Below are 26,130 nucleotides of genomic sequence, written 5' to 3'. Positions count from 1 at the left end.
GAGGCTGCCTGGTTTCCATCCTTGGGGGACAGAGGAGTAAGATGTGAGGGACGCACCCCCTGAGACACCTAGCAGAAGTTAGAAGAAAAGAGATTCAAGAGATTAGCAATACAGATGGATCTTCAAAGCAGAATGCAAAACAAACAAACAAGCAGTACAGTACTGAGTGGGTGAAAAAAGTAAAAAACCAAATATGATAGAACACCCATATAAAGCAATGCACATTTTCAAGGAAAGACACAAGCAAGGGTGCCTATTAAACCTACTGGAGGGTTGCCGCTGGGGATGGGAGGGGAATAGGAGTATTTTTTTCAGGTATTTATCTTAAAAATTTCAAAGCTATAGAAAACTTACAAGAATAGTAAAATGAGAGACTTCCCTGGTGGTCCAGTGGGTAAGACTCTGAGCTCCCAATGCAGGGGGCCAGGGTTCGATCCCTGGTCAGGGAACTAGATCCCCACATGCACGCCACAACTAAGAAGTCCTCACGTGGCAACTAAAGATTCCCACAGGCTGCAGTGAAGATCCCACATGCTGCAACGAAGACCAGGTGCAACCAAAATAAATTAATTAATTTTAAAAAAAAGAATAGTAAAATGAATACCCATATACCACTCTCCTGGATTCAGTGACAGTTGTTACTATTTTGCCATATTTGCTTTCTCTATCTCCCTATATGTTAATAGGAATGTATACCATCTTATAATATTGTATATAAAATGTTGTATATATATATAATTTTTTTCTGAAACATGTTGACAGTTGCAGGCATCATGAATTTAACACTAAATAATTCAGCGAGTATGTCCTAAGAATAAGAACATTCTCTTGTCTAACCACAGTACAACACTCACACTCAGGAAGTTTAACATGGATATGGTATTATCTATTGGGTTTGTCCAAAATTTCGTTCGGTTTTTTCCATAAGATGGCTCTAGTAGCACTTAGTTGTCTTTAACTTCATTCGAAACAATTTTTTCAGATTGTATTGTGACAGCTGTCATATCAGCGTACATTAAAAAAAAAAAACATCAAAATTGGTGAATTTTTGTGTAGTAGCCATTTTAATCTCGAAGATGGAAGGAAAGAAAGCAATATTTTCGGCATATTACGCTTCGTTATTTCAAGAAAGGTAAAAACGCAACTGAAACGCAAAAAAAAAAGATGTGTGCTGTGTATGGAGAAGATGCTGTGACTGATCGAATGTGTCAAAAGTGGTTTGTGAAGTTTTGTGCAAGAGATTTCTCGCTGGATGTTGCTCCACGGTTGGGTAGACCAGTTGAAGTTGACAGAGGTCAAATCGAGGCATTAATTGAGAGCAATCAACGTTATACCAGATAGCAGGCATACTCAAAATACTCAAATCAAGCATTGAAAATCATTTGCACCACCTTGATATCTGGGTTCCATGTAAGTTAAGCGAAAAAAACCTTCTTTTTTTTTTTTTTTTGGTACACGGGCCTCTCACTGTTGTGGCCTCTCCCGTTGCGGAGCACAGGCTCCGGACGTGTAGGCTCAGCGGCCATGGCTCACGGGCCCAGCCGCTCCGCGGCATGTGGGATCTTCCCGAACCGGGGCACGAACCTGTGTCCCCTGCGTCGGCAGGCGGACTCTCAACCACTGCACCACCAGGGAAGCCTGAAAAAAACCTTCTTGACCTTATATCTGCATGTGATTCTCTACTGAAAAGTAACAAAAACATTCCATTTTTTAAACAAATTGTGATGGGCAATGAAAAGTGGATACTGTACATTAATGTGGAACAGAAGAGATCCTGGGGCAAGCAAAGTGACCCACCACCAACCACACCAAAGGCCGGTCTTCATCCAAAGAAGGTGATGTTGTGTATATGGTGGGATTGGAAAGAAGTCCTCTATTATGAGCTCATTCCAGACAACCAAATGATTAATTCCAACAAGTACCACTCCCAAGTAGACCAACTGAAAGCAGCACTCGACAAAAAGCGTCTGGAATTAGTCAACAGAAAACACATAATCTTCCATCAGAATAATGCAAGACTGCATGTCTCTTTGATGACCAGGCAAAAACTGTTACAGCTTGGCTGGTAAGTTCTGATTCATCTGCTGTATTCACCAGACATTGCACCTTCAGATTTCCATTTATTTTGGTCTTTACAAAATTCTCTTAATGAGAAAATTTCCATTCCCTTGAAGACTGTAAAAGGCACCTGTAACAGTTCTTGGCTCAAAAAGATAAAGTTTTGGGAAGATGGAATTATGAAGTTGCCTGAAAAATGGCAGAAGGTAGTGGAACAAAACTGTGAATACACTGTTCAATAAAGTTCTTGGTGAAAATGAAAAATGTGTCTTTATTTTTAACTTAAAAGCCGAAGGAACTTTTTAGCCAACCCCATAATGTCCAGTTAACATTCAAATATCCTAGGTTATCCCTATAATATGCTTCATTGCTGTTTTACCGTTTTTTTGAAATTTTTATCAAGGACCCAATCAAAGATCAAACATTGATTTTGGTTGTCTTCTCTCTCTCTCACTTTTTTTAAAAATACTTATTTATTTGGCTGCATTGGGTCTTAGTTGCGGCACGTGGGATCTTCGGTGCAGCATGAAGGATCTTTCACTGCAGCACACAGGCTTCTCTCTCTAGTTGTGGCACGCGGGCTCTAGAGCACATGGGCTCAGTAGTCGTGGCGCTCAGGCTTAGGTGTCCCACAGCATGCGGGATCTTAATTCCCTGATCAGGGATCGAACCCACGTCCCCTGCATTGGAAGGCAGATTCTTAACCACGGGACCACCAGGGAAGTCCCTGTCTTCTCTCTTTTGTCTCCTTCAATCTAGAACTGTTTCCCAGTCATTCATTTGTTTAATTAATGGATTGATTTTGCCTTTCTGACATAGATCTGTTTGAAGAGTCCAGACCATTTTGTTTTTGTTTGTGTTTTTGTTTTATAAAGAATGTCCCTCCATCAGGATGTGTCTGGGTTTTTCCTAGTTATTAGATTCAGGTTAAACACTTTGGGCAGGACCAAGTTCTTTGAAAGTGATGTTGTGCCCTTCTCAGTAACACATCACAGCAGGGAACACAGTGAGGACAGCCTGTTCCAGCAGTGGTGAAGTTTTTTGATCACTTGGTTGAGGTGGTGACTGCCAGCTTTCTCCGCTGTGCCTTTTCCAAGGTACATTTTCGCCATTGAAATTAACAAGTAATCTGTGGGCTGGTTCTTTGAGACTGAATATCCACTTCCCCATTGACAAAGCACTGCCTGAATCAATCATTCATCTGGTGGCTGCACAATGGTGCTTTTCTAACTCAAACTTGCCTTCTGTATGTATTAGCTGGCATTCCAGAACTCTCTCCCTCCATCCCCCAAAAGGGACAGAGGTAGCACTAAAATCTGAGCTCCTCACCAGCTGAGGCTTCCAGCCTCTTGAGCTAATAAAATCAAGTAGGAAGGAGACGTCTGGTGTTGCTCTGTGCCCTTGGGCAACCCCTCCCCCCTCCCTGGGCACGTCCTCATCAGTCAACAGGTGGATTCAGGTGGATTCAGGTGGATTCTGCTCAGAACTCTGCTGTCCCCATGTCCCACATACTGTCCTCTCCAGGTGTGTAGGAGGCAGCTCAGACGCCAGGCACAAGCAGGGCAGTGGACACAGTCCCACAGAGGGCACTGGCCTAGCCAGAGGCAACCGATCACTCAGTGGGGGTGGCAGAGGTCAGCAGAACAGGAAGAGAAAGACAATAGCTGTGCCTGTTGCCACAGCAGTTTCAGTATTTGCCAGCTGGGTGGGGCCGGCCGGGCAGCCCTCAGCAACTAAGCCCAGGGCCCACTCTCCCCTCTCACTTTGTCCCTCTGCAAGCCCTAGCGAGGCCTGGAAAACGCAGCAGCTCACCCAGGGAACTGCAAAGACCCAATCGTTCATTGAGGTTTGAACAGTTAGAGGTCTCCAAGAACTACAATTCCCAGAACACACAGCGAACTCCTGGTCCGGCCCCAGCTGTCTGAGTGGCTGGCTTGTTCCTAGAACAAGGCAATCTCACCTGTCCTAGGAACTGAGCCTCTCCGCCAGGGCAAGGTGCGTTTGGGTCTTTGTTTCTTGGACCTGCTCCTGCCGGAGAAATCCCGGTTTCAAGCCAAACCTGGAGATGGTGAGATTACCTAGTTCTTTCATTCACACATGTGTACTGAGACCCTGCTCTGTGCCAGTCTCGGAAGTGGGACGGGAGCAGGGAGGTTGCGGGGAGCAGGAACAGAGATGTAATAGACAGGCTCATGAAAGTCAGCTCCCTGAGGGCAGAGGCTTGGGTTGGCTGGGCACCCTTTGTAATCTAGCACTTAGTATGTGCTCAATAAATATTCGTTGGTCAGCCAGCAAGCGAACAGGCTATCTTGCCCTTGTTTTCCGTTCCATTGCACCCGAAAGGTGCTTTGCTAGCTGCTTTGCTAGTTCCTACGATATTGTACTCTCCTAAAGTGTGCTGTATCGCTCTGTCCGACCTCCAAGCCTTTAAACGCCCTGTTCCCTTTACCAGGAACACATTCAGTCAGCTTATTCGTCAATGTGTCTGTAGAGATAGGACAGAGCCTGGCACGGAGCAGGGGCACATTAAATATTTGATGAGCGAATGAATGAATGAATGCCCTTGTCCATTGTCCATCCAGGACGCAGGGACACTCGGGACCCTCCCTATTCATCTCAGTCCCCCGCCCGCCCAGAATGAATGCATCTTTTTACCGCCCCGAGGACGGCCGGGCTGGGGCATGTGCAGGCCAGGCAGAGGACTGGATTGGGGGCTGCCCTTGGCCCCCTCCAGGGTCTCCTAAAGGGTCCGTTTTTCTGGACTTTGGGAGTTTGCATCCCCTCCCCGAAACTCAAACTCGGTCAGCTGACTCCCACGACCAGCCTCCCGCCCTCTTACCACCCAGGGCACCCCACACGGACACCCAGCCAACAGCACGTGGTCAAGGGGCTCCAGCTTCCCATTGGCCGCTGGCCTCCTTCCTTCCCCGAGATTGGCCCGGCCCCAGCCGCAGCTCCCCCCTCCGCAGCCTTGCGGTGGTACAGCCCGCCGCGGCTTAGGAGGGGCGGGAAGGTCCAACGCCCCGCGGCGCGGGGGAGGTGTCACGAAGAGCAGGGATCCCTCTGGAATGTTTCCTTCGGGTCCCCCGGGGCGGGGCGGCGTGGCTTGGAGCGGATTGGCCGCGAGCGCCGGGCGGCCGCTCCTGATTGACCGGACGCGGGCCCTGGCCCCGCCCCCCGGTCGTGGCTGAGGGAGAGGCCCCGGCCTGAGTTTGCGGAGGGCCGAACCCGGCGCTCACAGGGCGGTAGCGGCGGCGCCGCAGGTGAGTGTCACGCGCGGGCGGGGCGCATCGCGGCCGCTTGGGGGATCCCGGCGCGGACCCGCGGGATCGCGGACCCGCGGGGATCCGGCCGATTCTGCGGTATGGGGCCGGCCCCATGGACGCGGCTGGAAGTCTAGGCTGAGCGGGGGGATGCCCGAGGCCCCTTCCCAGAGGGCCGCCTGCCTTCCCGCTGGGGGCAGGGGTAAACGCCTCCCGCCACCGGGATGGGGTCTCCAGCCGCACCTCAGCCCCCTGCACCTCTGGACAGTTCCCATCCCGGCGGGGACAGGCTCAGGATCGGTATTTCTGAGCCCTGCCCGGGCAACTCCCCGAAGCTGGCCCAGTCCCAATGCTCCAGGGCCTACGGGGACCTTGGGAGGACCGAGGTTCCGAAGATAATAATGAAAAAATCACCCCGGCTAGCATTTATTGAACACTTCCGTGTCAGGTATTTACCACATATTTATCATTGATTCTCAATACCTCATGGAAGATGCTGTTACTTCTTTCAGAGCTGAAGCAGCAGACCCAGAGAGGTGGAGTGACTTGCCCAAGGTCCCACAGCGAGTAAGTGGCAGATCTGGGACTCAAACCCATGCCTTAGAGTCCAGAACTGGAGTCTCCACCACTATACGAGAGGCCCGGTGGCTCCAAAGCTCAGGTGTTTCTGACCAGCTCCTTCCATTCCACTCCCTCCAGCCAGACACGCCATCTGGGGCACACCTGCCGGTCTTTGCTTTCACCAGCTGCTCAGACAGGAAGCTGTCCCCATGGCCCTTGTGCTCTGAGCTGGAAAGGCAAGGCCAGAATACCTAGGTCCTGAGAAGAGAGTGACATCTGCGGGAGAGATAGGCAGGGGTCCAGGTTCTGTGCCTCTTGGGCCCCCCTGGTAAGCCTGGGCCCAGGACGGTAGGCGTTCTCCCTGGAAACACCCAGGAGCCGGTTTTTCAAGACTGATTCAGAGGCCCTCCTGCCCTCCTCTCTCAAGCAATACCCTGCTGAAAGAGGAGCCTGGGCGTGGTGTCCCCCCGCCAGCTTTTGTGAGCTCCCAGGAACCCCCTTCCCCACTTTTTGCTCCCCTCACTGCAACTCTGTATGGCTGTGAGCTTGTTGAGTTTCAGGCCCTTCCCAGGGAAGAGAGGGTGGGGATGCTGGGATTGTAGCCAACCTGCTCGATGCCCGGGGCTGAAACTCCTTTTCTCCGTACCTGTGTTCAGGTTTGAGGGGAGATTGGGAATGTGGTGGGGAGGTGGCAGTTAGCAGGTCTACAGTGGGCATGTTCTGAGGATAGGGGAACTCAGAGAGTGGTCAGAATGAGGGCATAAGACACATTCATTCATTCTACACATATTTTTTAAGCACCAACTATGTGTCAGGTACTGTTCTTGGCACAGAGGATACAATAGTGAACACAACAAAAATCCCTGCTCTTGGGAAGCTGCCATTCTAATGGGGGGAAACAGGCAACAAACACGTTAACAAGTAAATAAAGAAAATACTTGCAGAGGGTGAGAAATGTTATGAATAGAATATGAAGGAGTGGCATGGTAGAATCTGTGGGCAAAGGGGGAATCTCAGAGGAGGTAACTTTGGAGCCGAGATCTGAATGACAGAAAGAAGTAAAGATCAGGCAGGGGGCACAGCCAAGGCAAAGGCTCTGAGGATGGACCAATCTTGGCATGGTGTGCCTGGGGCAGGAGAGGACCCAAAGCGGTGATTCTGCAGGGGTCTGGGGGTTTCCTCCATCAGGTGGGAAACCGTTGTAAGATTTGAGGCTGGGGAGTGACGCTATCTGGTTTATGTTTTAAAATAGAGACATGAAGTTAAATAACAATCTAAGACTGGAAGACAAGAGTTCTGCCAGGGCAACATGTAATTAAGTTCATGGGCCTGAGTAGTTTGGACCACAGGGCCGGTTCCAACAGGCTGGGGCAAGCTGGGGAGGCTTCCTGGATGAGGTGGCCTGGAGTAGGCCTTGGCAGGCAGAGAGGACCGGGATGTTCCTGGGCAGGGCAAGGGAAGAAGCAATAATGACAATAATAATAACAACTTCCTTAGATTGATGTCAGGCAAAGTGATAATTGAGTTACTTGCATAATCTCTTTGGATTCCCATAAGCACTCTGAGAGACAGGAATTCTGCCTGTTTTTCAGATGAGGAAACTGAGGCCCCATCAAGTGAAGTGACTTCCCCACAGCCACACAGCTGGTAAGTAACAGGGGTGGGAGTTGAACCCACACTACTGTGCTTCTTCTGGCCTGGAAAGCAAATTCATTAATCACCCACTTTCCTCACCACCATTATTACCCTCTCCCGGGTGAGGACACGAAGCCAGCATGAACCAGGGCATCAAGTGTAGGCAGAGTAAGGATGTTGGGAATTGGTGATCAGGATGTAGGGACCCTGGGGAAAGGAGGGAGTTTGAATCTTGGCAACTGACTGAAAGATGATACAGATGGAAATAGTAGTAATTGTCACCAGCATTTATGGAACTCCTATTGTGTGCCAGGAGCTGTTCCAAGCACATGTATGATTTCCTTGGAACTCAGAGAGGTTAAGACAGTTGCCCAAGGTCACACAGCTAGTAAGTGGTGAATCCAGGTTTCAGATTTATGTTCTTAGCATTCTGCTAAGAGGTATGGGGGGTGGTTGGAGGGGAACCAGAGGAGGTGCTGATGTGGGGGAGTTTTTTTGGGTGTTTTTGATTTTGTTTTGGTAGCATCATTGAGTGTAGTAAAATAACTTGACAGAGCAGTACTGGTTTATTCATTCAGAATTATTTTATTTCTAGTATCTAGAACATATAGCTTGCATTGCAGTTAAAAACAGATTCAGGGGCTTCCCTGGTGGCGCAGTGGTTGAGAGTCTGCCTGCCGATGCAGGGGTCACGGGTTCGTGCCCCGGTCTGGGAAGATCCCACATGCCGCGGAGCGGCTAGGCCCGTGAGCCATGGCCGCTGAGCCTGCGCGTCCGGAGCCTGTGCTCCGCAACGGGAGAGGCCACAACAGTGAGAGGCCCGTGTATCGCCAAAAAAAAAAAAAAACAGATTTAGTCCCTGATCGGAGAACTAAGATTCCACAAGCCATGCAGCGTGGCAAAAAAAAAACAAAAAACCAATAAAAAACGCAGTTTTTAAAAATGGGTAAAGACTTAAACAGGCAGTTCACAGAAGGGCAAATCCAAATGGCTAATAAATGTATTAAAAGTCATTTAGCATCGCTGATTAGGAGGGGAGTGAAAAACAAAATGACAATATCTTCGTTGCTAAATGAAGCACTTATTCTGTCCAGAATTATGCTGGGAAGCAAGGGATGAGGGACTACAGAGTTAGGACTCGTACTTTTGCCAGGGAGACAAGACCCTACTGAGGGCAGATGCTACAGCCTGTGCTTCTGTGGCTCCCCAGAGCTGCAGAGAAGCTGGGCACAGAGACTGGTGGGCTGGTGAATATTAGGATCATTCGTTCATCCATTCCACAAATATTTATTAAGCAGCTGCTATATGCCAAGCACTGTTTTCTGCACTAAGAAGAGAGGAATGAATAAGACAGGCAGAGTTCCCTGCCCTTTCAGAAAAGAGACAATGAACAAGCTAAATGAATGAAATATGTTTTCCACCTGAAAGAGGTGAGAGAGTGAGTTGTGTGGATACCAGAGGGCACAGCCAGTGCAAAGGCCCTGAGGCTGAACTTCGCCTAGTGTGTTGAAGGAACAGGAAGGAGACCCATGTGGCTGGAGGGAATGAGCTGGGGGAAAGTGGGAGGAGATGAGGGCATGCAGGTAATGTGGGCAGATCATTTGGGGCCTGTGGGCCAAGGGGAGGACATTGACTTTTACTCCAGGTGAGGTAGGAGCCCAGGGAGGGGTTGGAGGAGAGGACAGATGTGATATGAGTTATGTTTTACAGTATCACTCTGGCTGCTGGATTGACAAGAGACTGTTGGGGGCAAGGGTGGAAGTTGGGAGACACAGAGAAGGCAACTGCACTGATCTAGGTGAGTGCTGATGGGGCTGGATCAGTGATATTAGAGGAGGTGTTGGAGAACAGATGAATGAATGAATGAATGAATGAGGAGAGGAGGTGTTGGAGAACAGATGAATGAATGAATAAATGAATGAGGATGGTGCAGCCCTGGCGCTCATCTGAATCCAGGACGGCCCCCTGGAAGAGGAGCAGAAAGTCCCCTTTACACAGAAAAAGATAGTTTGGCATAATTTGATCCTCATCACAACCAGGCGGATGGAACGTCCCCATTTGCAGACCAGGCATCTGAGGCCCAGAGGGATTGAGTCACTTATGGGACAGCGTCACAGTGACGAACTTGGGCTTAAGAATCAGACCTGAGGGTGCAGCCAGCTTCTGTGACTTTGGACGTGTGTCTTAAAAATTAAATCTGGACTCTTTCCCAGCCTGCAAGCCTCCCCCCCCACCCCGCCCCGAGTCACCTCTTTTACCTGCCGTCTTCGTGTTCTCCCATTGCTCACTTCACTCCGATCAACCACACTGGTCTCCAGCTGACCTGTGAGTCTGCTCAGAACCCCCCCTGACTGCCACCTCATTCAGACCAAAAGCCCAAGTTCTCCCTCTGGCCTACAGGGCCCTGCACAGTCTGCCTGTTACTTCTCTGCCCTCACCTTTTCCTGTTGTCCCCCTTACTCTGATCCAACCACATATGCCTCCTTGCTGTTCCTCAAACATGCCAAGCACATCCCCACCTCAGGGCCTTTGCACTGGCTCTTCTCTCTGCCCGAATGTTCTTGCCTCATATCCTCCTATGGATATTTCTTCCTGTCTTTCAAGTCTCAGATTCATCCTCACCTTCTCAGGGAGGCCCTCCCTGACCTTGTCTGTAGAACTTGTCTTGTTTTATTGTCTTCATAGCATTCTTAGAAATTATATTAGATATTTACATGTTTGCTTGCTCACTGTATATCTTCTCCTCTGGACTATGCTTCCGCACAGCATGGACAGAGCCCCAGCTAGCTAGCCTTCTGCAGCACCTTAGGCATGAATTAGAAAAATGCCACGCTTCCTCCCATCAGACACATCACCAGACCAGGATCTGGTGCTTTTGCACAGTGAACAACCAGTGTAACTGCTCATGGTGGCCCTAGTCATGGACCTTGTTGCTTGTCTTTTTTTTTTTTCTTTCTTTTTTTTAATAATAGAAGTTTTTAAAATATTGCCAGCATACATTTTGTGCAGTGGTTCAATAATAAGCTTGAGTTATTCAGAGATTTTTTCTCACCTTCATAGGTACATTTGGTAGCACACTTTTATGAAATTATTAATTACAGCTTTGAATTATAGTTTTTTTAATTAATTGATTAATTAATTTTTTGTTGGCTGTGTTGGGTCTTCGTTGCTGCATGTGGGCTTTCTCTAGTTGTGGCGAGCAGGGCCTACTCTTCGTTACAGTGTGCAGGCTTCTCATTGTGGGCTCCAGTAGTTATAGCTCATGGGCTCTAGAGCACAGGCTCAGTAGTTGTGGCACACGGGCTTAGCTGTTCCGCGGGATGTGGGATCTTCCCAGCCCAGGGCTCGAATCCATGTCCCCTGCATTGGCAGGCAGATTCTTAACCAATGTGCCACCAGGGAAGTCTGAATTATAATTAATTAAAGATTTTTTCTTTTTTTTTTGGCTGTGCCATGCAGCTTGCAGGATCTTAGTTCCCCAACCAGGGATTAAACCCAGGCCCGGCAGTGAAAGGGCTGAGTCCTAACCACTGGACTGCCAGGGAATTCCCTAATTAAAGCTTTTTAAAACATATACACACACGTGTATGTATCTCCTTAAACACATACACATATTATATATATACACATACGTATGTATGTGTATTTGTAAACTCTCAGGATTTATCCATATAGGGTTGTTTTCTTCATCCATCAACCATTCATCAGAGGCTCCTTATTTACTCCGGGTAAGGAAATGTGGAACCTTGCTTGTCTTATTGAAGGCAATATCCATACTGGTGCATGGGATATAGTAAGTGCCCAAAACATTTGTTAGAAGGGAGGGAGGGAGAAAGAGAGAAAGAAAGAGAGTAGAGGGAGAGGAAAGAGAAAAGTGTGTCAGTCAGGACAGGTTTTGCTGCAATAACAAACATCTCCAAAATCTTAGTGGCCAAACTCAACAAAGGTTTATTTTTTTTTTGTTCCTGCTACATGTCCATTGCAGCTCAGCGGGGGGTTCCATTCATTGTCATCACTCAGAGCCTGGCCTGATGAGGCCACCACCACCTCAAATGAGGCTGGTCACCCTACCAGGAGAAAGGGACTTCTGGAGGCTCTTGCTCCAGTAATTAAATGCTTCAGCCTAGAAATGTCATGTGTCACTTCCTCTCACAACTCACTGGCCAGTACTGGTCACATGCCTGTCCAGTCACGAGGAGGCCAGTAAGTGCCATCTGCTACATGCTTTGAAGGGGGGAGTCAGAAATTTTCAGCACACAGCATTAATGACTGTGACCAGTAGAACAAAAAAGAGAAAATGTAGGCTGTGAGTTTCCATTTTTGCATCTGTTAAATGGGCATAATCACATATTACGGTATATCACATAATCACATCGTGGGGGTGATAATATGGTCCCCATGATGTGGTGTGAGGGTTAAGATACAGAGCAGTTAGCATGGGGTTATGATAGATATTAGCTGATATTATTACTTCTGTGCAAGTGCTGGGACCGGATTTTTTTTTTTTTTTTTTTTTTGCGGTACGCGGGCTTCTCACTGTTGTGGCCTCTCCCGTTGCGGAGCACAGGCTCCGGACGCGCAGACTCAGCGGCCATGGCTCACGGGCCCAGCCGCTCCGTGGCATGTGGGATCTTCCCGGACCGGGGCACGAACCCGTGTCCCCTGCATCGGCAGGCGGACTCTCAACCACTGCGCCACCAGGGAAGCCCCCGGATTTTTTTTTTTTTTAAGTGAAACAAGTAAAGTGTTTATTAGGAGGAAAAAGAGTACGTGTAAATAGGTACACACGGGCGGACTCAGAGAGAGTCGTGCCTTCGTGGTAGTTTGAATCGCTTATATGGGGCGTTTCTTCTGGGTTTCCTTTGGCCAATCATCTTGCTTTGCCTGGCTCTGAGCTGGGACCGGATTTCGAACTGAGGCCAGTCTGTTCTCTAAATATTTCATTGGACCTGTAGGGGCGAGGCGGCCCGAGGCCACTGCCCAGGCCCTGAGCCCCTTTTCCTGTCCTGCAGATCTCCTGGGCGTGCCCTCTCTTCTCGCTGCTCATGCCGCTGGGACTGGGGCGGCGGAAAAAGGCGCCGCCTCTGGTGGAAAATGAGGAGGCAGAGCCAGGCCGTGGTGGGCTGGGTGTGGGGGAGCCGGGGCCCCTGGGCGGAGGTGGGGCAGGGGCCCCCCAAATGGGCTTGCCCCCCCCTCCCCCTGCCCTGCGGCCCCGCCTTGTGTTCCACACCCAGCTGGCCCATGGCAGCCCCACTGGCCGCATCGAGGGCTTCACCAACGTCAAGGAGCTGTACGGCAAGATTGCTGAGGCCTTCCGGCTGCCAGCCGCTGAGGTACCCACTAGGGAGCCGGGCACCAGGGTCCCTGATGGTGAGCTAGAGAGAAGCCTGAGCGGGCATCCTGTTTGTGAGCTGTGGCTCAGGTGGCGAAGCTGCAGATACTGAGGCCTTACCCCAGTGAATTATGGGGAACTGGAGGCCAGGGCTGGATGCTGAATTTCATCAGGCATTGGGAGGCCTGTACCCCATTGGTTTGTGGCGAACTGGAGGCCACAGGCGGAGGCGGCATTCCCATCAGGCTTTGAGAGGCCTGTGCCGCAGGGGATTGTGGGGGCAGGTGGCCACAGCTGGATGCTGAGTTCCTATCAGGCATTAGGAGACCTGCAGCCCAATGTATTGTGGGGAACTGGATGGAGATCAGGACTGGATGCTGAATCCCCATCAGGCACTGGGAGGCCTCTGCCCCGGTGGATTGTGAGAATGGATGGCCAGGGCTGGATGCTACATTCCCATCATACATTGAGAGGTTTGCAGCCCAGCGGATTGTGGGGACTGGAGGTCAGGTGCCACATTCACTTCTCCATGATTCACTGGGAGGTCCCACCCCAAGGACGTTGGGTGCCAAAGGAAGGGAAGCAAGGAAGGTGACAGTGGGACTGAGCAGGAAGTAGATGCAGGGGTCTCAGTAGGCAGGATGGGTATCTGTGCCCCTTCATTCATTCCACAAGCATTTTCTGAGCACCCACTGTGTGCCAGGCTCTGTACCCCGGAAACAGCAGGGAGTTTTTGCTAGGACAGAAACCCAGCCCTAGTGGGGCCCTGCCCTGGCTCTGGGGTGGTCAGACACTGTGATGGGGACCCCCAGGCCTTTCCCAACTCTCCTCGCTTCCCCCTCAGGTGGCGATTAGCAAAGGGCACAGGAAGGAGGCGAGGGTTGAATATCTCCCACCCCTGTAGGTGATGTTCTGCACCCTCAACACCCACAAAGTGGACATGGACAAGCTCCTGGGGGGCCAGATCGGGCTGGAGGACTTCATCTTCGCCCACGTCAAGGGGCAGCGCAAGGAAGTGGAGGTGTTCAAGTCGGAGGAAGCGCTGGGGCTCACCATCACAGACAACGGGGCTGGCTATGCCTTCATCAAGGTGCCTGGGGGTGGGGCGCCCAGAGTCCTGAGGGTAAGGCCTACCCATGGGACCCAACGGCAGAGCCACAGGGGCTGACAGCTCCTTTCCCCACAGCGCATTAAGGAGGGCAGCGTGATTGACCACATCCAGCTCATCAGCGTGGGTGACATGATCGAGGCCATCAACGGACAGAGCCTGCTGGGCTGCCGGCACTACGAGGTGGCCCGGCTGCTCAAGGAGCTGCCCCGAGGCCGCACCTTCACGCTGAAGCTCACAGAGCCCCGAAAGGCCTTTGGTGAGGAGCTGCCTCCTGCAGCCTGGGTGGTCCCCTTCACTTGGGCCCTGGTTGCAGTGCCAAGGGCCACCAGCAGGTGGTGCTCAAGCCCAGCGGGTCACAGTGGAAAGGGGGTGGGGGCAGCTCCACCCTGCCCTGGGGAGGGGCTGCTGGCTCTCCGCCCAGCCTGGGAGGAGGATGGAGGCGAGGAGGAAGCTGCCCACACACCCAGCTTCCAGGAGCCATTAGCCCAGCCAAGCGCCCCCAACCCTGGCCAGTTCCCCACCCCGCAAGAAGCCAGGCTTGGCTGCCCAGTGCCAGCGCCCCCACTCTTTTGTCTGGCTTCATTAACTTTCAGGAATGGGCCCAAGGCCCCTGGGGTGGTGGTGGGGGACTCTGACACACTTCCCCAGGCAGATAGGGCTGGTCTGTGGCCCAGCAGCTATACCCCCTTGGCCTTGGGGAAAGCAGCTGGGGACCCAGGACCCACCCCGTTCCTGTCCCTCAGGCCCTGGGAAGAGAAGTGGCCCCCTCCAGTCTCCCCTCCAGCCTTTTCCATTCCTAGCCCCTGGCTGCACCTCCTATACCTGTCCCAAGCCTGAGTCAGGAGTCATGCCCTCCTGGGGTCACCTCAGCCTCCAATTCCCCCAAAGCCTACAGAAGCTTGGAGAAGGTGGAGGATTGTCTGAGGCCGGGATGCCTGGGTTCCTGCCCAGAACATGCTGGAATTGGGCTTCTCCAGCCCTCACCCCTTCCCTGTCTCCCACAGACATGATCAGTGTGCGTTCAGGGGGTGGCCGCCCAGGCTCCGGTCCCCAGCTGGGCACTGGCCGAGGGACCCTCCGGCTCCGATCCCGGGGTCCTGCCACAGTAGAGGATCTGGTGAGTTGTTCCAGCTGGGCCCCAGCCCCCCTTCCCTGTGAAATTCATAGGCGGCCGCATCACCTCTTAGTTGAGGGGCTCTGGGCACTGGATGCAAACCCACCTCCCAGCTCTGGGACCTTTCTTGGGCAAGTGGACCTCAGTTTCCTAATCTGTAAAATGGGGATAGTGATACTGACACTTTCACGGTTGTCACGAGGATGAACTGTGTGTTTCTATACCGAAAGTGGTAAAAATTGTACAAGGCACTTAGTAAGTACAATTACAATTATATTCACATTATTATGATGTTGTTGTCCCTCTTCCCGCCCCCCAGCCGTCAGCCTTTGAGGAGAAGGCCATTGAGAAGGTGGATGACCTGCTGGAGAGTTACATGGGCATCAGGGACACAGAGCTGGGTGAGTGGGCGGCGCCTGGGTCTGGGGATGGGTGGAGTTTAGGGGAAGGAGCTTCTAGGTCCTGTGGGGCTGGGTCCACCCTGAGCACCTCTGTCATCTGTGCCTCCATTCTGCTGCCCCCCCCCCCACCCCCCACAGCGGCCACCATGGTAGAGCTTGGAAAGGACAAAAGGAACCCAGACGAGCTGGCTGAGGCCCTGGATGAACGGCTTGGTGACTTCGCCTTCCCGGATGAGTTTGTCTTTGACGTCTGGGGAGCCATTGGGGATGCCAAGGTTGGCCGCTACTAGGCCTCCCGCTGGACCTTGAGATGACTTGGGCCAGGCCTGGTGGGAGCCTCTGTGGTGGAGACACCATGGGCTGGACCCCAGCGTCCAGCTCGGGCCCAGCTCAGTAGCCCGAAGATGATGCGGAGCGGAAGTGGGGCCCGACCTCTGCCCACCTCCAATCGGTACCACCCCCTCAACAGTTCCCAGCCTGGCTGGGGTCCCCAGCCCCCCACCCCACCCCCGCCCTGTTCCCCACCTACCTCAGCCGGGTCAGGCGCGGGGAGGGACCAGCCAGATTGGGCGGCCACCCCCGCCCCCAGTACTTTCCGCCTCAGCTGCCAAACTGGTCCCTCTATCTCCCTGGGGCCTTGGGTTCTGTTTGGGGGGTCGTGACCTCCCTAGTTTCCTGACGCAGGGCATGCAGAAGGGGGGGTGTCCCCCTCAGCAAACGCAATAATACCCTCCCCCTGCGCCACCTCCGTCCCCCCAGAGGAGCCCCCACTATGGAGTCTGTTACCTCTGCATTTGAAACATGAGTCTGCTGTGAAGCCCCCAGACGCCCTCCCTCTCCTGCCCCCCTGTGTCTCCCTCCGCTCAGCCCCGGACAGAAGGGGCAGGAGGGATGATGGTGGTGGGCTTTCATATCTGAATTTGCCGTCTGGAAGATAAAGAATCTGCTGTTGGACCTGCGTGGCGGCTTCGGGATGGGAGAGGGGGGTGGGCCGGGGCTGGGAAAGAATGCAGCAGCTGAAATCCATCCTCTTTGGGCTCCGAATTGAATTAGGAGCTGGCCCCAGCCGCCCGCCCCCTCCCACCCGTTCCGCCTGAGGAAGCTCTTGGCCGCAAGCCACCAGGCTTCCAGGCAAGGCTGGAGCTTCTCGGCTTGCTGAGGGTGCAAATCTTGCTTCCTCTCGAACAAGGCTCTTGCCACCCCTGGCCTGATGGGAACGGTGGGCGGGAGGCTGTGGGTCCTTGCCTGCTCCAACCCAGGGCCCTGGAGAGCCCCAGGGCCTTGGAGAGCCCCAGGGCCAGGAGGCATGGACAAAGAAAGATGGGGTGGGCTGAAGATGGAGTCTCAGGCCTGCCCCGCTGTGTGTTGATGGAGAGGAACCCCACCCCGAGGCTGGGGGGGGGAGTCACGATGCACCCCGACCTCAGCTGACTCTGGACATGGGGGGTCCGCCAGCGCCCGTGGAGCGCCATACTTTGTACCGGATGTGCTTGTTTTGACAACCCGCTTCATCCTTAAGGATTAAGGCAGGGATCAGGGAAGGGCGGGGGTGGGGTGGGGGGTGGCGTCCTGGCCAGACCTGGAGGGAAGCGCAAGGATTGAAGTGGAGGGAAGCAGGCCAGAGGTCCCCACAGGAATGTTTGGGGGCAAGTTGAGAGGGGAGGTCTAAGCCCGCCCGCTCCCCATTTCCAATATGCAGGCAATGGGCCGTGGGAGGGGGCAGTGGGGAGGACCACCTGGATGGGGGCTGGGACGGGTTACTCTGGGCATCGCTGGGCACCTGTGGGCACTTCGTGTGTCTGTGCTAATATACAGTTCTGGTTGTGAGGGGGTGAGGCTGTGTGAGTCTGGGTGTTGAGGAGGTAGGACTGTGTCTCTCAGAGTGTTGGTGGTTTGTGACTGTGTTGAGGGAATGGGGTGTGATGACTGTCTTCGTGTTCCAGGGTGTTTGTGGATGTCACTGGCAGGGCTTCTGTGTGGAGTGTGGCCGTGTGACAGCATGTGTGCCTCTGGGTGTTGCTGTTGCTAGGGTCGGGGGGTGACCGGCTAGATCTCGGGGTGTCCAGGGGGTGCCACTCCTTGTGTCTTGGGTGTATGTGGTGTGTACCTGTGGGGCCTGTCTTGGACTGTTAGGGGGGTCTCTGGGTGATGTTGGGGTGTGGCTGGGGGCTGTGTCAGTGGTAACAGTTGTGTGCACCGCTCAAGGTGCTGAGTGAGACTACATTTGCCAGCACTAAGGGGTGTGATGGTCTCTCTCACAGGGGGCTCTATTTCAGGGTGTTAGCGTCAGTAACTGTGGGCCCATCTCTGGTGCTAGAGGTGAGACTGTCTCAGTGTGACGATGGCTGAGCCCAAGGCACGTGGCTGCTGCTGAGCTGGGAACAGGCCATGACGGTGGGGGGTCTCAGGGCGTTAAGGGATATGATTGTGTATCTTCAGGTGTGTGACCGTGTGTGTGCCCCTCAGGGATGCGATCCTTCTTCTCAGGGCAGGAGGTGAGGATGCAGCTGAGTGCCCACAGGTGTGGCTGTCTGTGGCTTGGGACGTGTGTGTGCTCATCACATCCTAAAGCAGGATCTAGGAGACAGTCCCCTGGTCACCGATCTTCCCGGTTCCCCTGCCCCCCTTCAGCCTCCTCCCTCTTCCCTCCCAGAGTTTGACTCGCTGCCCTTGCCTAGGCTTTAAGCCCCTGTGTAAATAATGGGCGGATCTCCTGGTCAGGCTGGGCATGACCCAAGCTGGTCCACCCAGGGCACTGCCCACCGCCACCCACCCAACATGCATGAAGGTTCTGGCAGGGCAAGGGGGTGCTGCTGTCCCCACACAGGGCTAGCCCTCCAACCTTGCGGCCCCGGTGGGGGTAGTAGCACCACTAAGCCGCCCCGGCCTGCCCTGGGCGACACTCAGGTTTTCCACTGTTTAGATTTTATCCGCTTTATTAATGAGGTAGGCGAGAGGCCCATGCCTGGGAGGGAATGGGGCTGCTCCCGCCCCACCAGTGGGAGCGGGTCACGGGGGCCAGGCCAACTTCCCAGAGCCCCCCTTACTCAGGGGAGCTGGGGCCTGGAGCGGCCCATGACCATTGCCAGGAGTACAAAAAGGGGGTGTCTGTCACCCCAGGCCCCCTGAAGGCGTGCGCTGGGTGGAACGGCCCCTGGAGGCTGGAGCGGGCAGCGGGAGGAGGCTGGGAGCGAGGAGCCGCCCGGGGAGGGAGGGAGGGAGGGAGGGAGCGGCCTGTCGGAGAGCTCGGGCGCAGCAGGCTAGGGCGCAGCAGGGCAGCCGGTGCAGCGGGGCAGCAGGGACCAAGCGGCAGGCGATGGGGACCCTGCGTCCCAGGCAGCTCCGGGTAAGAAGGCTGGGGCACGAGGATCTCCAGTGGGGGAGGAAGGCATGAAAGGATGGGGCCATGGCTCCCCCAGCCTGTCCTTCCTGTGTTCCTTGATTCTCAGCCCATCTCTCTGTCCCTGTTGATCTTACTGTCTGTCCAGCCTCCCTTCCCATATGACCTAGCAGGCAGTTCTGACCTCTCAGCCCTCACCAGGGGCTATCAAGGAGTGGGTGGTGACGGGTTAGCCTTGAGGCCTCTGGGGCAGGGACATGAAGCTGGCAGGAGCGGAACTGTGGGCATCCAGGGTGAGGCAGCAGTGGGCAGAGGTAGGGCCTGGGTGAGAGACAGAGATGGGAATGTGGGAGACAAGGATGGGGCTCTGGGGACAGGGACGGGGCTGTGTGGACAGAGATGTGGCCAAGGGGACAGGAATGGGTTTATGGGAACAGGGATGTGGCCCTGGGGAAAGAGACAGTGTGGCGGGGAGAGATGTGCCCAAGGTGGCAGAGGTGGGGTTGTGAGCATCTAGGATGGGACTGGAGTAAAGGTGACATAGTGATGGTCAAAGATGGGGCAGTGGGGTCAGATGGTGCCCTGGGATTAGAAATGGGTCAGTGGGGGGCTTCCCTGGTGGCGCAGTGGTTGGGAGTCCGCCTGCCGATGCAGGGGACACGGGTTCGTGCCCCAGTCCAGGAGGATCCCGTGTGCCGCGGAGCGGCTGGGCGCGTGAGACATGGCCTCTGGGCCTGCGTGTCCGGAGCCTGTGCTCCGCAACGGGAGAGGCCATAACAGTGAGAGGCCCGCGTACCGCAAAAAAAAAAAAAAAAGAAAGAAAGGAAGAAAGAAATTGGTCAGTGGGTATCAGATGGGGCCGGGGGCCAGGAATTGGCTGTCAAAATAGGAGGTGGGTGTCAGAAGTGGGTGGGTAAAACCCAGAGGTGGGGTCAGAGACAGGTGAGGCTGAGGCCAGGTGACCCTGGTGGACGGGGCAATGAGGGAAGACTGAAGCCTGGAGCAAGAGATGGGCTGGTAAGAGGAAGAGGACAAATGGATCAGGAATGGGGCAGCCAGAGTCATTTGGAGTTGCCATGGACAGAGGGTCCATAGAAGAACTCCATGGAGGGTGAGATGGGTCCTGATGATCTGAGATGGGACCACCAGCTGGTCCCAGGCCAATGGTGGAACCTCACCTTCCCCTCCTCTCCTCTCCCCAGCCCCACCCCCGGCACCTGACATGAGCCCTTACGGGCCCCTCAACCTGAGCCTGGCGGGTGAGGCGACCACGTGTACAGCACCTGGGGCCTCCAACGCCTCCGCCGGACCGCTGTCGGACCTGGCGGGCGCGTCGCCCGCGCTGCCCATCTTCTCCATGACGCTGGGCGCCGTGTCCAACGTGCTGGCGCTGGCACTGCTGGCGCAGGTCGCGGGCCGTCTGCGGCGCCGCCGCTCGGCAGCCACCTTCCTGCTGTTCGTCGCCAGCCTGCTGGCCACCGACCTGGTGGGCCACGTGATCCCGGGTGCGCTGGTGCTGCACCTGTACGCGGCGGGGCGCTCGCCGGCCGGCGGCGCCTGCCACTTCCTGGGCGGATGCATGGTCTTCTTCGGCCTGTTGCCGCTGTTGCTGGGCTGCGGCATGGCCGTGGAGCGCTGCGTGGGCGTCACGCGGCCGCTGCTGCACGCAGCCGGCGTCTCGGTGGCCCGAGCGCGGTTGGCTTTGGCCGCGCTGGCCGCCGTGGCCTTGGCCGTGGCGCTGCTGCCATTGGCGCGCGTGGGCCGCTACGAGCTGCAGTACCCGGGTACGTGGTGCTTCATCGGTCTGGGCCCGGCGGGAGGCTGGCGCCAGTCGTTGCTCGCCGGCCTTTTCGCCGGCCTCGGCTTGGCCTCGCTGCTCTCCGCGCTCGTGTGCAACACGCTCAGCGGCCTTGCCCTGCTGCGCGCCCGCTGGTGCCGCCGCTCTCGACGGCACTTCCCGGCTGGAGGCCCCGACAGCCGCCGTCACTGGGGAGGGCGCGGACCCCGCCCGGCCTCCGCCTCGTCCGCCTCGTCCGCCTCGTCCGTCGCTTCGGCCTCCGCCGCCCCCGGCGGCTCCCTGGGCCGCAGCTCAGCGCGGCGAGCCCGTGCCCACGATGTGGAGATGGTGGGCCAGCTCGTAGGCATCATGGTGGTGTCGTGCATCTGCTGGAGCCCCCTGCTGGTGAGGGGCGCACATGCCCCTCCAACCCTGCTCCTTCCCACGCCCTCCGTGACCTCTCCCACCCTTTTCCATCCTGGGATACCTGGGTCCTCTCTCCCTGACCCAGCCAGGGCACTGCCCCCTCGAGGCCCCACCTGCCAGAGTCCACCCTTTGCCCTCTTCCTCTGACGTCCCACTCCTCCTCCCAGTCCCCGTATCTTACTCCTTCCTGGGGTCTTTGTAGTTCACCCGACCCAGGCAAGGTTCTCCTCCAACTCCACCCACCTAAGTGCTTCCATTCCCTAGCTTCCTTCCACCATCACCACCCCTTTTCTCTTCTCCCCTTCAATCCCCTGTCCTTTGGGATACCTGGGACTTCTTTCCTGCCCAAGCACACACCCACTGAAGGCCTTTGCTTCTGCCACGCTCTCTAAGGCCCCCACTTCTTCTCCCCTCTCTCCACAGCTCCTTCCCAATTAGATTCCCATTTACCCTCCCCGTGACGTTCCGTCCATCCTCACAGCCTCCTTACCTTCAGACACTCTCCCATCCATCTCAGCCCTACCCTTCGCCGGTGCCCTTTTGTTACACCACCCACCGCTCACACTGTCTTCTCCCACAGGTGTTGGTGGTGCTGGCCATCGCGGGCTGGGGCTCCAGCTCCCTGCAGCAGCCACTGTTTTTGGCCGTGCGCCTCGCCTCGTGGAACCAGATTCTGGACCCCTGGGTGTACATCTTGCTGCGCCGGGCTGTGCTTCGCCAACTGCTTTGCCTCCTGCCTTCAAGGGCAGGTGCCAAGGGCAGCCCCAGGGAGCTGGGCCTAATGAGGAGCGCTTGGGAGGCGAACTCGCTGCGCAGCTCCCGGCACAGTGGCCTCAGTCACTTCTAGGCGCGCCCGGAGGCCAAGCCAGACCACCCGGGGCCGGCCTCTGGTCCGCAGCTCGGAGACTTCGGGGAATAAACGCTTTTTGCGGACAAGCCCGGGGCGGTGCGTCCCGTCGGGGCTGCAGCACCCTCGCGGCCGCGCCGGAGCGGCAGACGTGCTGTGTACGCCTCCGGGGTGTGCAGTTCCGGGACTAGCCACGCGGCGGCGTAGAGACGCAGAGCCGGAGTCGCAGGAGCACGCGCACAACGCCGTGGCCGCAGTCTTGGGGCGGAGGCTCGGCTGGGAGCAGAGTGGGAGGGTTGGGGGCCGCTTTTCGCCCCTGCTGCCGTCATGAGTGGCTCCCGCAACCATTCGCTCATTGTGGCCCTGAGCTCCCCCACACAACCCGAAGTCCCTACCCCCCAAACTACGCCCCATCACTGGCCTCTAACCCCGGAAGTTCCTCAACACAGCTCCGAGCCCCCCTCCCATGGCGGCCTGCCCATGCTCCCCACCACAATAACAGCCCCGAGTCTCCACCATCCCTTGGCCCCTTCAAACGATCCCCCACCACAATCCAGGGCCTCTCCCCATCACTCCCTACGCCACCGGCCATCCATCACATCCCCTCCCAACTCTCCCCACCTCCAAGCACGCCCCCCACCCCCATTACTGCACAAGAACGGATGGAGATGCATGGATAGAGCAAATCCCAAAGGCCTTTTTAAAAACTGACAGCTCGGTGGGGGCAGAAGTGGGGGAGGGGGCTAGCAGCCCCCGGCCACAAAGTCGAAGTCCCGGAAGGCTGCCTGCTCTGTGGCCGTGAGGGGCCGAGCGTCGCGGGGTGGGCTCAGCGTGGGGGCCTCCCCTGTGAATTCCTCGTCGAAGTTGCTGACATCAGTGCGGCCCGCCAGCGTGGGTACGAAAGGCGGCGGCAGGCGCCGGGCCAGCAGGGCATCCCAACCCAGTGTCTGCAGGGCAGAGAGGGGAGAGGTCAGCAGGGGAGGCTCAGAGCAGAGCGCGGGAAGGCTTTGCTCCTTGCACCCTGTCTGGCCTTGGATCTGTGGGGATCAACACAGGGAGTCACAAGATAGAGGGAGGGAAAGTGGCGGGCCTGGGGGCTCAGGAAGGATCACCGTATGAGTGGGGGGAGAGGCCTGGGCTCATACACAGGGCAGCGCTCCCCCCCCCCCCGCCCCGCCACCCCGCAGGCCAGCCTGGAGTGGATGTGGGTGTAGGAGGGCCAGTGAGGGTAAGGGAGGGGGAAGGAAAGGCAGGCAGGTGTCAAGGGGAGGTGACAGTGTTGGAGGTGAAGCCACTAGGTCTTGGGTGGGGGGGATGGCTGGGTCCTGGGAGTGGGGGACTTCACCCTGAAGAAAGGCTGTTTTTTCACATCCTCTGCATCCCTCTCGCTGGATCCCAGCCTCCGCTCTGGATTCCTCCGCAGCAGCTGGGGGGAGGGAGTTCTGTGTCAGTGTTCCTCTTCCTAGTCCCAGAGCCACTCCCCTGGCCCACCCTAAGTTGGGGGGGGGGTCCTCACCCTGCGCATGATGCCAATGGCTTCAGCTGACAGGAAGCGGGGGTAGCGAACCTCATCGTTGACGATGCTGTCGAATACCTCCTCCTCGTCGTCCCCTGGGAACGGGGACTGGGGACAGGAAGAGCCAGGGTGAATTAGGCCCCTCTGGCCACACCACACCCAGCTCCACCCTGGGCTCCCGTGGCACTTTTACAAGGCTCACGTGGGAGGGTAAGTACCCCAATTTACAGATGCAGAAACCGAGGCTAGGGAGGCAAAGCCACCTGTCCTCAATCAGACAGCACATAGTGGAGGCCAATTCCGACCCCCCTCTCCCCCACCGGGCATATCCAGGTTACCAGGGACAGGCAGGGCGGAGCGGCCTGGGGCCTCACCTCACCGACCAGCATCTCATACAGCAGCACGCCCAGCCCCCACCAGTCCACCGCCCGAGTGTACGATGTGTCTGTCAGCACCTCAGGTGCCAGGAACTCCGGGGTCCCGCAGAAAGTGCTGGTCCGGTCCCCATAGCCCATCCCTGGGGGCAGCAGGACCATGTGAGGTTATGGGGGTGGTCACAGCTCTAGCCCAGCCCAGCACGGGGTGGTCCAGACAGCCAGCCCCATCCCAGGACCAGGGTAAGGGATAACCCAGGTAAGGCTGGGGACTCCACTCCCTCCCCTCTCTGTCTAAACCCCAGAGGCCAGCCCCTCAGATCCCAGTCCCCCCTGCTCATCACCCTCCTTGCAGAGGCCAAAGTCTGCAATCTTGACATAGCCCTCGGTGTCCAGGAGCAAATTGTCCAACTTCAGGTCCCTGTGGGGGAGGGGATGGGAGGATATAAAGAGGGATGAGTGGGAATCTGGGTCCTGCCTGAAGCCTCAGCGTCCCCCAGTGGGCAGAGCATGCATGCACGGGCATATGCGCGCGCGCACACACATACACACCTGTAGACGATCTTGTGTTCGTGGAGAAACTGCAGCCCCAGCACCACACAGGCCGAATAAAAGCTGCAGAGAGAGGCCGGTGTGAGGGAGCTGGGCTTCCAGGAAAGGCAGAGGGTCACATAAGGCTCCCACATCCTCAAAAGCCCCCCATTACCCCGTAACTCCAGGAGCTGGGGGAGGCAGGGCCTGTGGGTGGAGGTGTGGGGTGGGGGACTAGGCTCACACGGCACGGGGCTCCGAGAACACATCACTGTGGATGTGCAGCATCAGGTCCCCGCCGGCCGAGTACTCCATCACGAAGCACACGTGCTCTGGTGTCTGGAAACAGCCAAACAGGTTCACCAGAAAGGGGTGTCCCGCGCTGGTCACGGCCGCCAAGATCCGCTTCTCACACATCAGGCTGGGCGGGATGGGGGTGGGGCAGGGGTCAAAGACCACAGCAGCTCCCTACCACCGACTCGCCCACCCCCTAGAGTCCTCAGTCATCAGATGTTTGTCAAGGGCCTTGCATGGCTGTGCACACTTGGGCAAGTTGCTTAATGCTTCTGAACGTGCTAACCAGGCACCCAGAATCCATCCATTGTCCTAGTAACAGTCCTAGTAACTTCCCTTTGGGAACCACCAGAGGGACTGTTCTTTCCCCTTGGAGCACCCCATCTCCCTGGCCAGGAACTGGCCCACAAAAGGGCAAGCCAGGCCAATGGGGCTCAATCTCAGGGTTTCTGCTGGAATTATTAAGGAAGAAGAGCTAAAGTTTGCAGATGAGCCTTAAAACTGCTAGGGTGGGGGGCATCTCTGTCCCTGTGAGGGGACTGCAAGCAAAGCCCACACAGACAAAAGCAGAAGTGAGAGATATCAACTGAGCACCTGTGTACAGCCATGCCTGGAGGTAGGCCACCCCTGGACTTTTCTGATGCAGAGCAATGAATTCCTGTATTTGCTTAAGCCTAAATTGGGTTCCTGGTTAATAAAAGGATGTCAAGAAGATTGGGGACAATCTCAGGTATCTACAGGGGGCAGGGCACTGTGCAGAATGCTCTAGAGTCATCCTCTCATTCATTCCACCCGGCGACCCTGCAAGAAAGGCATTATTACTCCCCTTTTCTAGAAGGGGAGCCTGAGGTTCAGAAGGGTGAAATGAACTCCCTAAGGTTTCTAAGCACATCTGTAGCAGAGGGAGGATCTGAACTCAGGGTCCTGACCCCAGTACAATGGCACCATTAATAGCACAGGCTTCAGAACTTGAGTCCCTAAGTTCAAATCCCAGACCTGCTGCCTACTGCCTATGGGACCTTTGGGCAATTTGCTCAAACTCTCTGTGCCATCAGCAGAATGGGGACAATAACAGTCCTTGCCTCTTAGAGCCGTTGTGAGGAATTCGTTACTACATGTAAAGCACACGGTGGGTGCTTTCTAGGAGTCGTTATTATTGGAAGTATTGGGGTGGCCAAAAAGTTCGTTCGGGGTTTCCTGTAATACAGAAAACCCCGAACGAACTTTTTGGCCACCCCAATACTAGCTTAATAAGTACAAGTGACTGTTACGAATCACTCTCACAGCAGCTCCAAGGAGGGGACTGCTCTGTCTCCCATTTCCCAGAAAACCAAAGTTCTCAGAGGGCCTGAGCAGGGTCCCCACCTCTCCACCTCGTCTCGGGCCACAATGTCCCCTTTCTTCAAAGCCTTGATGGCAAACAGCTCCCCGCTGGGCCGGAATTCGGAGAGCAGCACCTGGAACCACAGTGGGCAGGGGTGGCCTTAGTGGCCAGTCCAAGGACCTGGAGGTCTGGACCCCCCAGACCCCCAACTCCTTGCCCCCCGCCT

The 26,130-nt window shown here is 55.6% G+C and overlaps 3 protein-coding genes across 16 annotated transcripts in view; 2 read left to right on the top strand and 1 right to left on the bottom strand.

The window, feature by feature from the left end:
• The first annotated feature begins 3,997 nt into the window (after positions 1–3,997).
• Positions 3,998–16,429, top strand: GIPC1 (GIPC PDZ domain containing family member 1). 11 transcript variants are annotated; one of them, XM_067733592.1, is made up of 10 exons: positions 4,009–4,126; positions 5,834–5,888; positions 7,475–7,529; positions 9,228–9,315; positions 12,530–12,850; positions 13,754–13,939; positions 14,036–14,216; positions 14,965–15,077; positions 15,394–15,475; positions 15,614–16,429. In XM_067733592.1, the coding sequence occupies exons 5-10, from the start codon at positions 12,563–12,565 to the stop codon at positions 15,763–15,765; spliced, it is 1,002 nt and encodes a 333-aa protein (XP_067589693.1). In that variant the 5' UTR covers positions 4,009–4,126; positions 5,834–5,888; positions 7,475–7,529; positions 9,228–9,315; positions 12,530–12,562; the 3' UTR covers positions 15,766–16,429. The 11 variants fall into 11 exon arrangements, with proteins under 11 accessions (XP_067589701.1, XP_067589695.1, XP_067589699.1 ...); XM_067733591.1 differs by lacking the exon at positions 4,009–4,126 and adding an exon at positions 5,090–5,321; XM_067733593.1 differs by lacking the exon at positions 4,009–4,126 and adding an exon at positions 5,090–5,321 and having other exon boundaries at positions 5,834–5,982.
• A 117-nt stretch (positions 16,430–16,546) lies between these two features.
• On the top strand, positions 16,547–22,693 carry PTGER1 (prostaglandin E receptor 1). Of its 2 annotated transcripts, XM_067733589.1 has the most exons (3): positions 16,547–18,821; positions 20,018–20,997; positions 21,599–22,693. In XM_067733589.1, exons 2-3 carry the CDS (start codon positions 20,038–20,040, stop codon positions 21,863–21,865), a joined length of 1,227 nt encoding a protein of 408 aa, XP_067589690.1. In that variant the 5' UTR covers positions 16,547–18,821; positions 20,018–20,037; the 3' UTR covers positions 21,866–22,693. The 2 variants fall into 2 exon arrangements, with proteins under 2 accessions (XP_067589690.1, XP_067589689.1); XM_067733588.1 differs by having other exon boundaries at positions 16,547–20,997.
• The window catches only part of PKN1 (protein kinase N1), a 23,377-nt gene continuing 19,789 nt past the window's right edge, over positions 22,543–26,130 (bottom strand). For all 3 annotated transcript variants that reach the window (XM_067733585.1, XM_067733584.1, XM_067733586.1), the window contains exons 15-22: positions 25,946–26,037; positions 24,531–24,707; positions 24,308–24,370; positions 24,100–24,176; positions 23,756–23,898; positions 23,382–23,489; positions 23,211–23,291; positions 22,543–22,812 (exon numbers count right to left, since the gene is read on the bottom strand). In XM_067733585.1, the coding sequence (XP_067589686.1) occupies positions 22,609–22,812; positions 23,211–23,291; positions 23,382–23,489; positions 23,756–23,898; positions 24,100–24,176; positions 24,308–24,370; positions 24,531–24,707; positions 25,946–26,037 (945 nt within the window). In that variant the 3' untranslated portion in view covers positions 22,543–22,608. The remainder of the gene's footprint in view (positions 22,813–23,210; positions 23,292–23,381; positions 23,490–23,755; positions 23,899–24,099; positions 24,177–24,307; positions 24,371–24,530; positions 24,708–25,945; positions 26,038–26,130) is intronic.

Source organism: Pseudorca crassidens, chromosome 3 (assembly GCF_039906515.1).
Source record: "Pseudorca crassidens isolate mPseCra1 chromosome 3, mPseCra1.hap1, whole genome shotgun sequence".
NCBI lineage: Eukaryota > Metazoa > Chordata > Mammalia > Artiodactyla > Delphinidae > Pseudorca > Pseudorca crassidens.
This window is presented reverse-complemented; position numbering and strand designations above follow the sequence as displayed.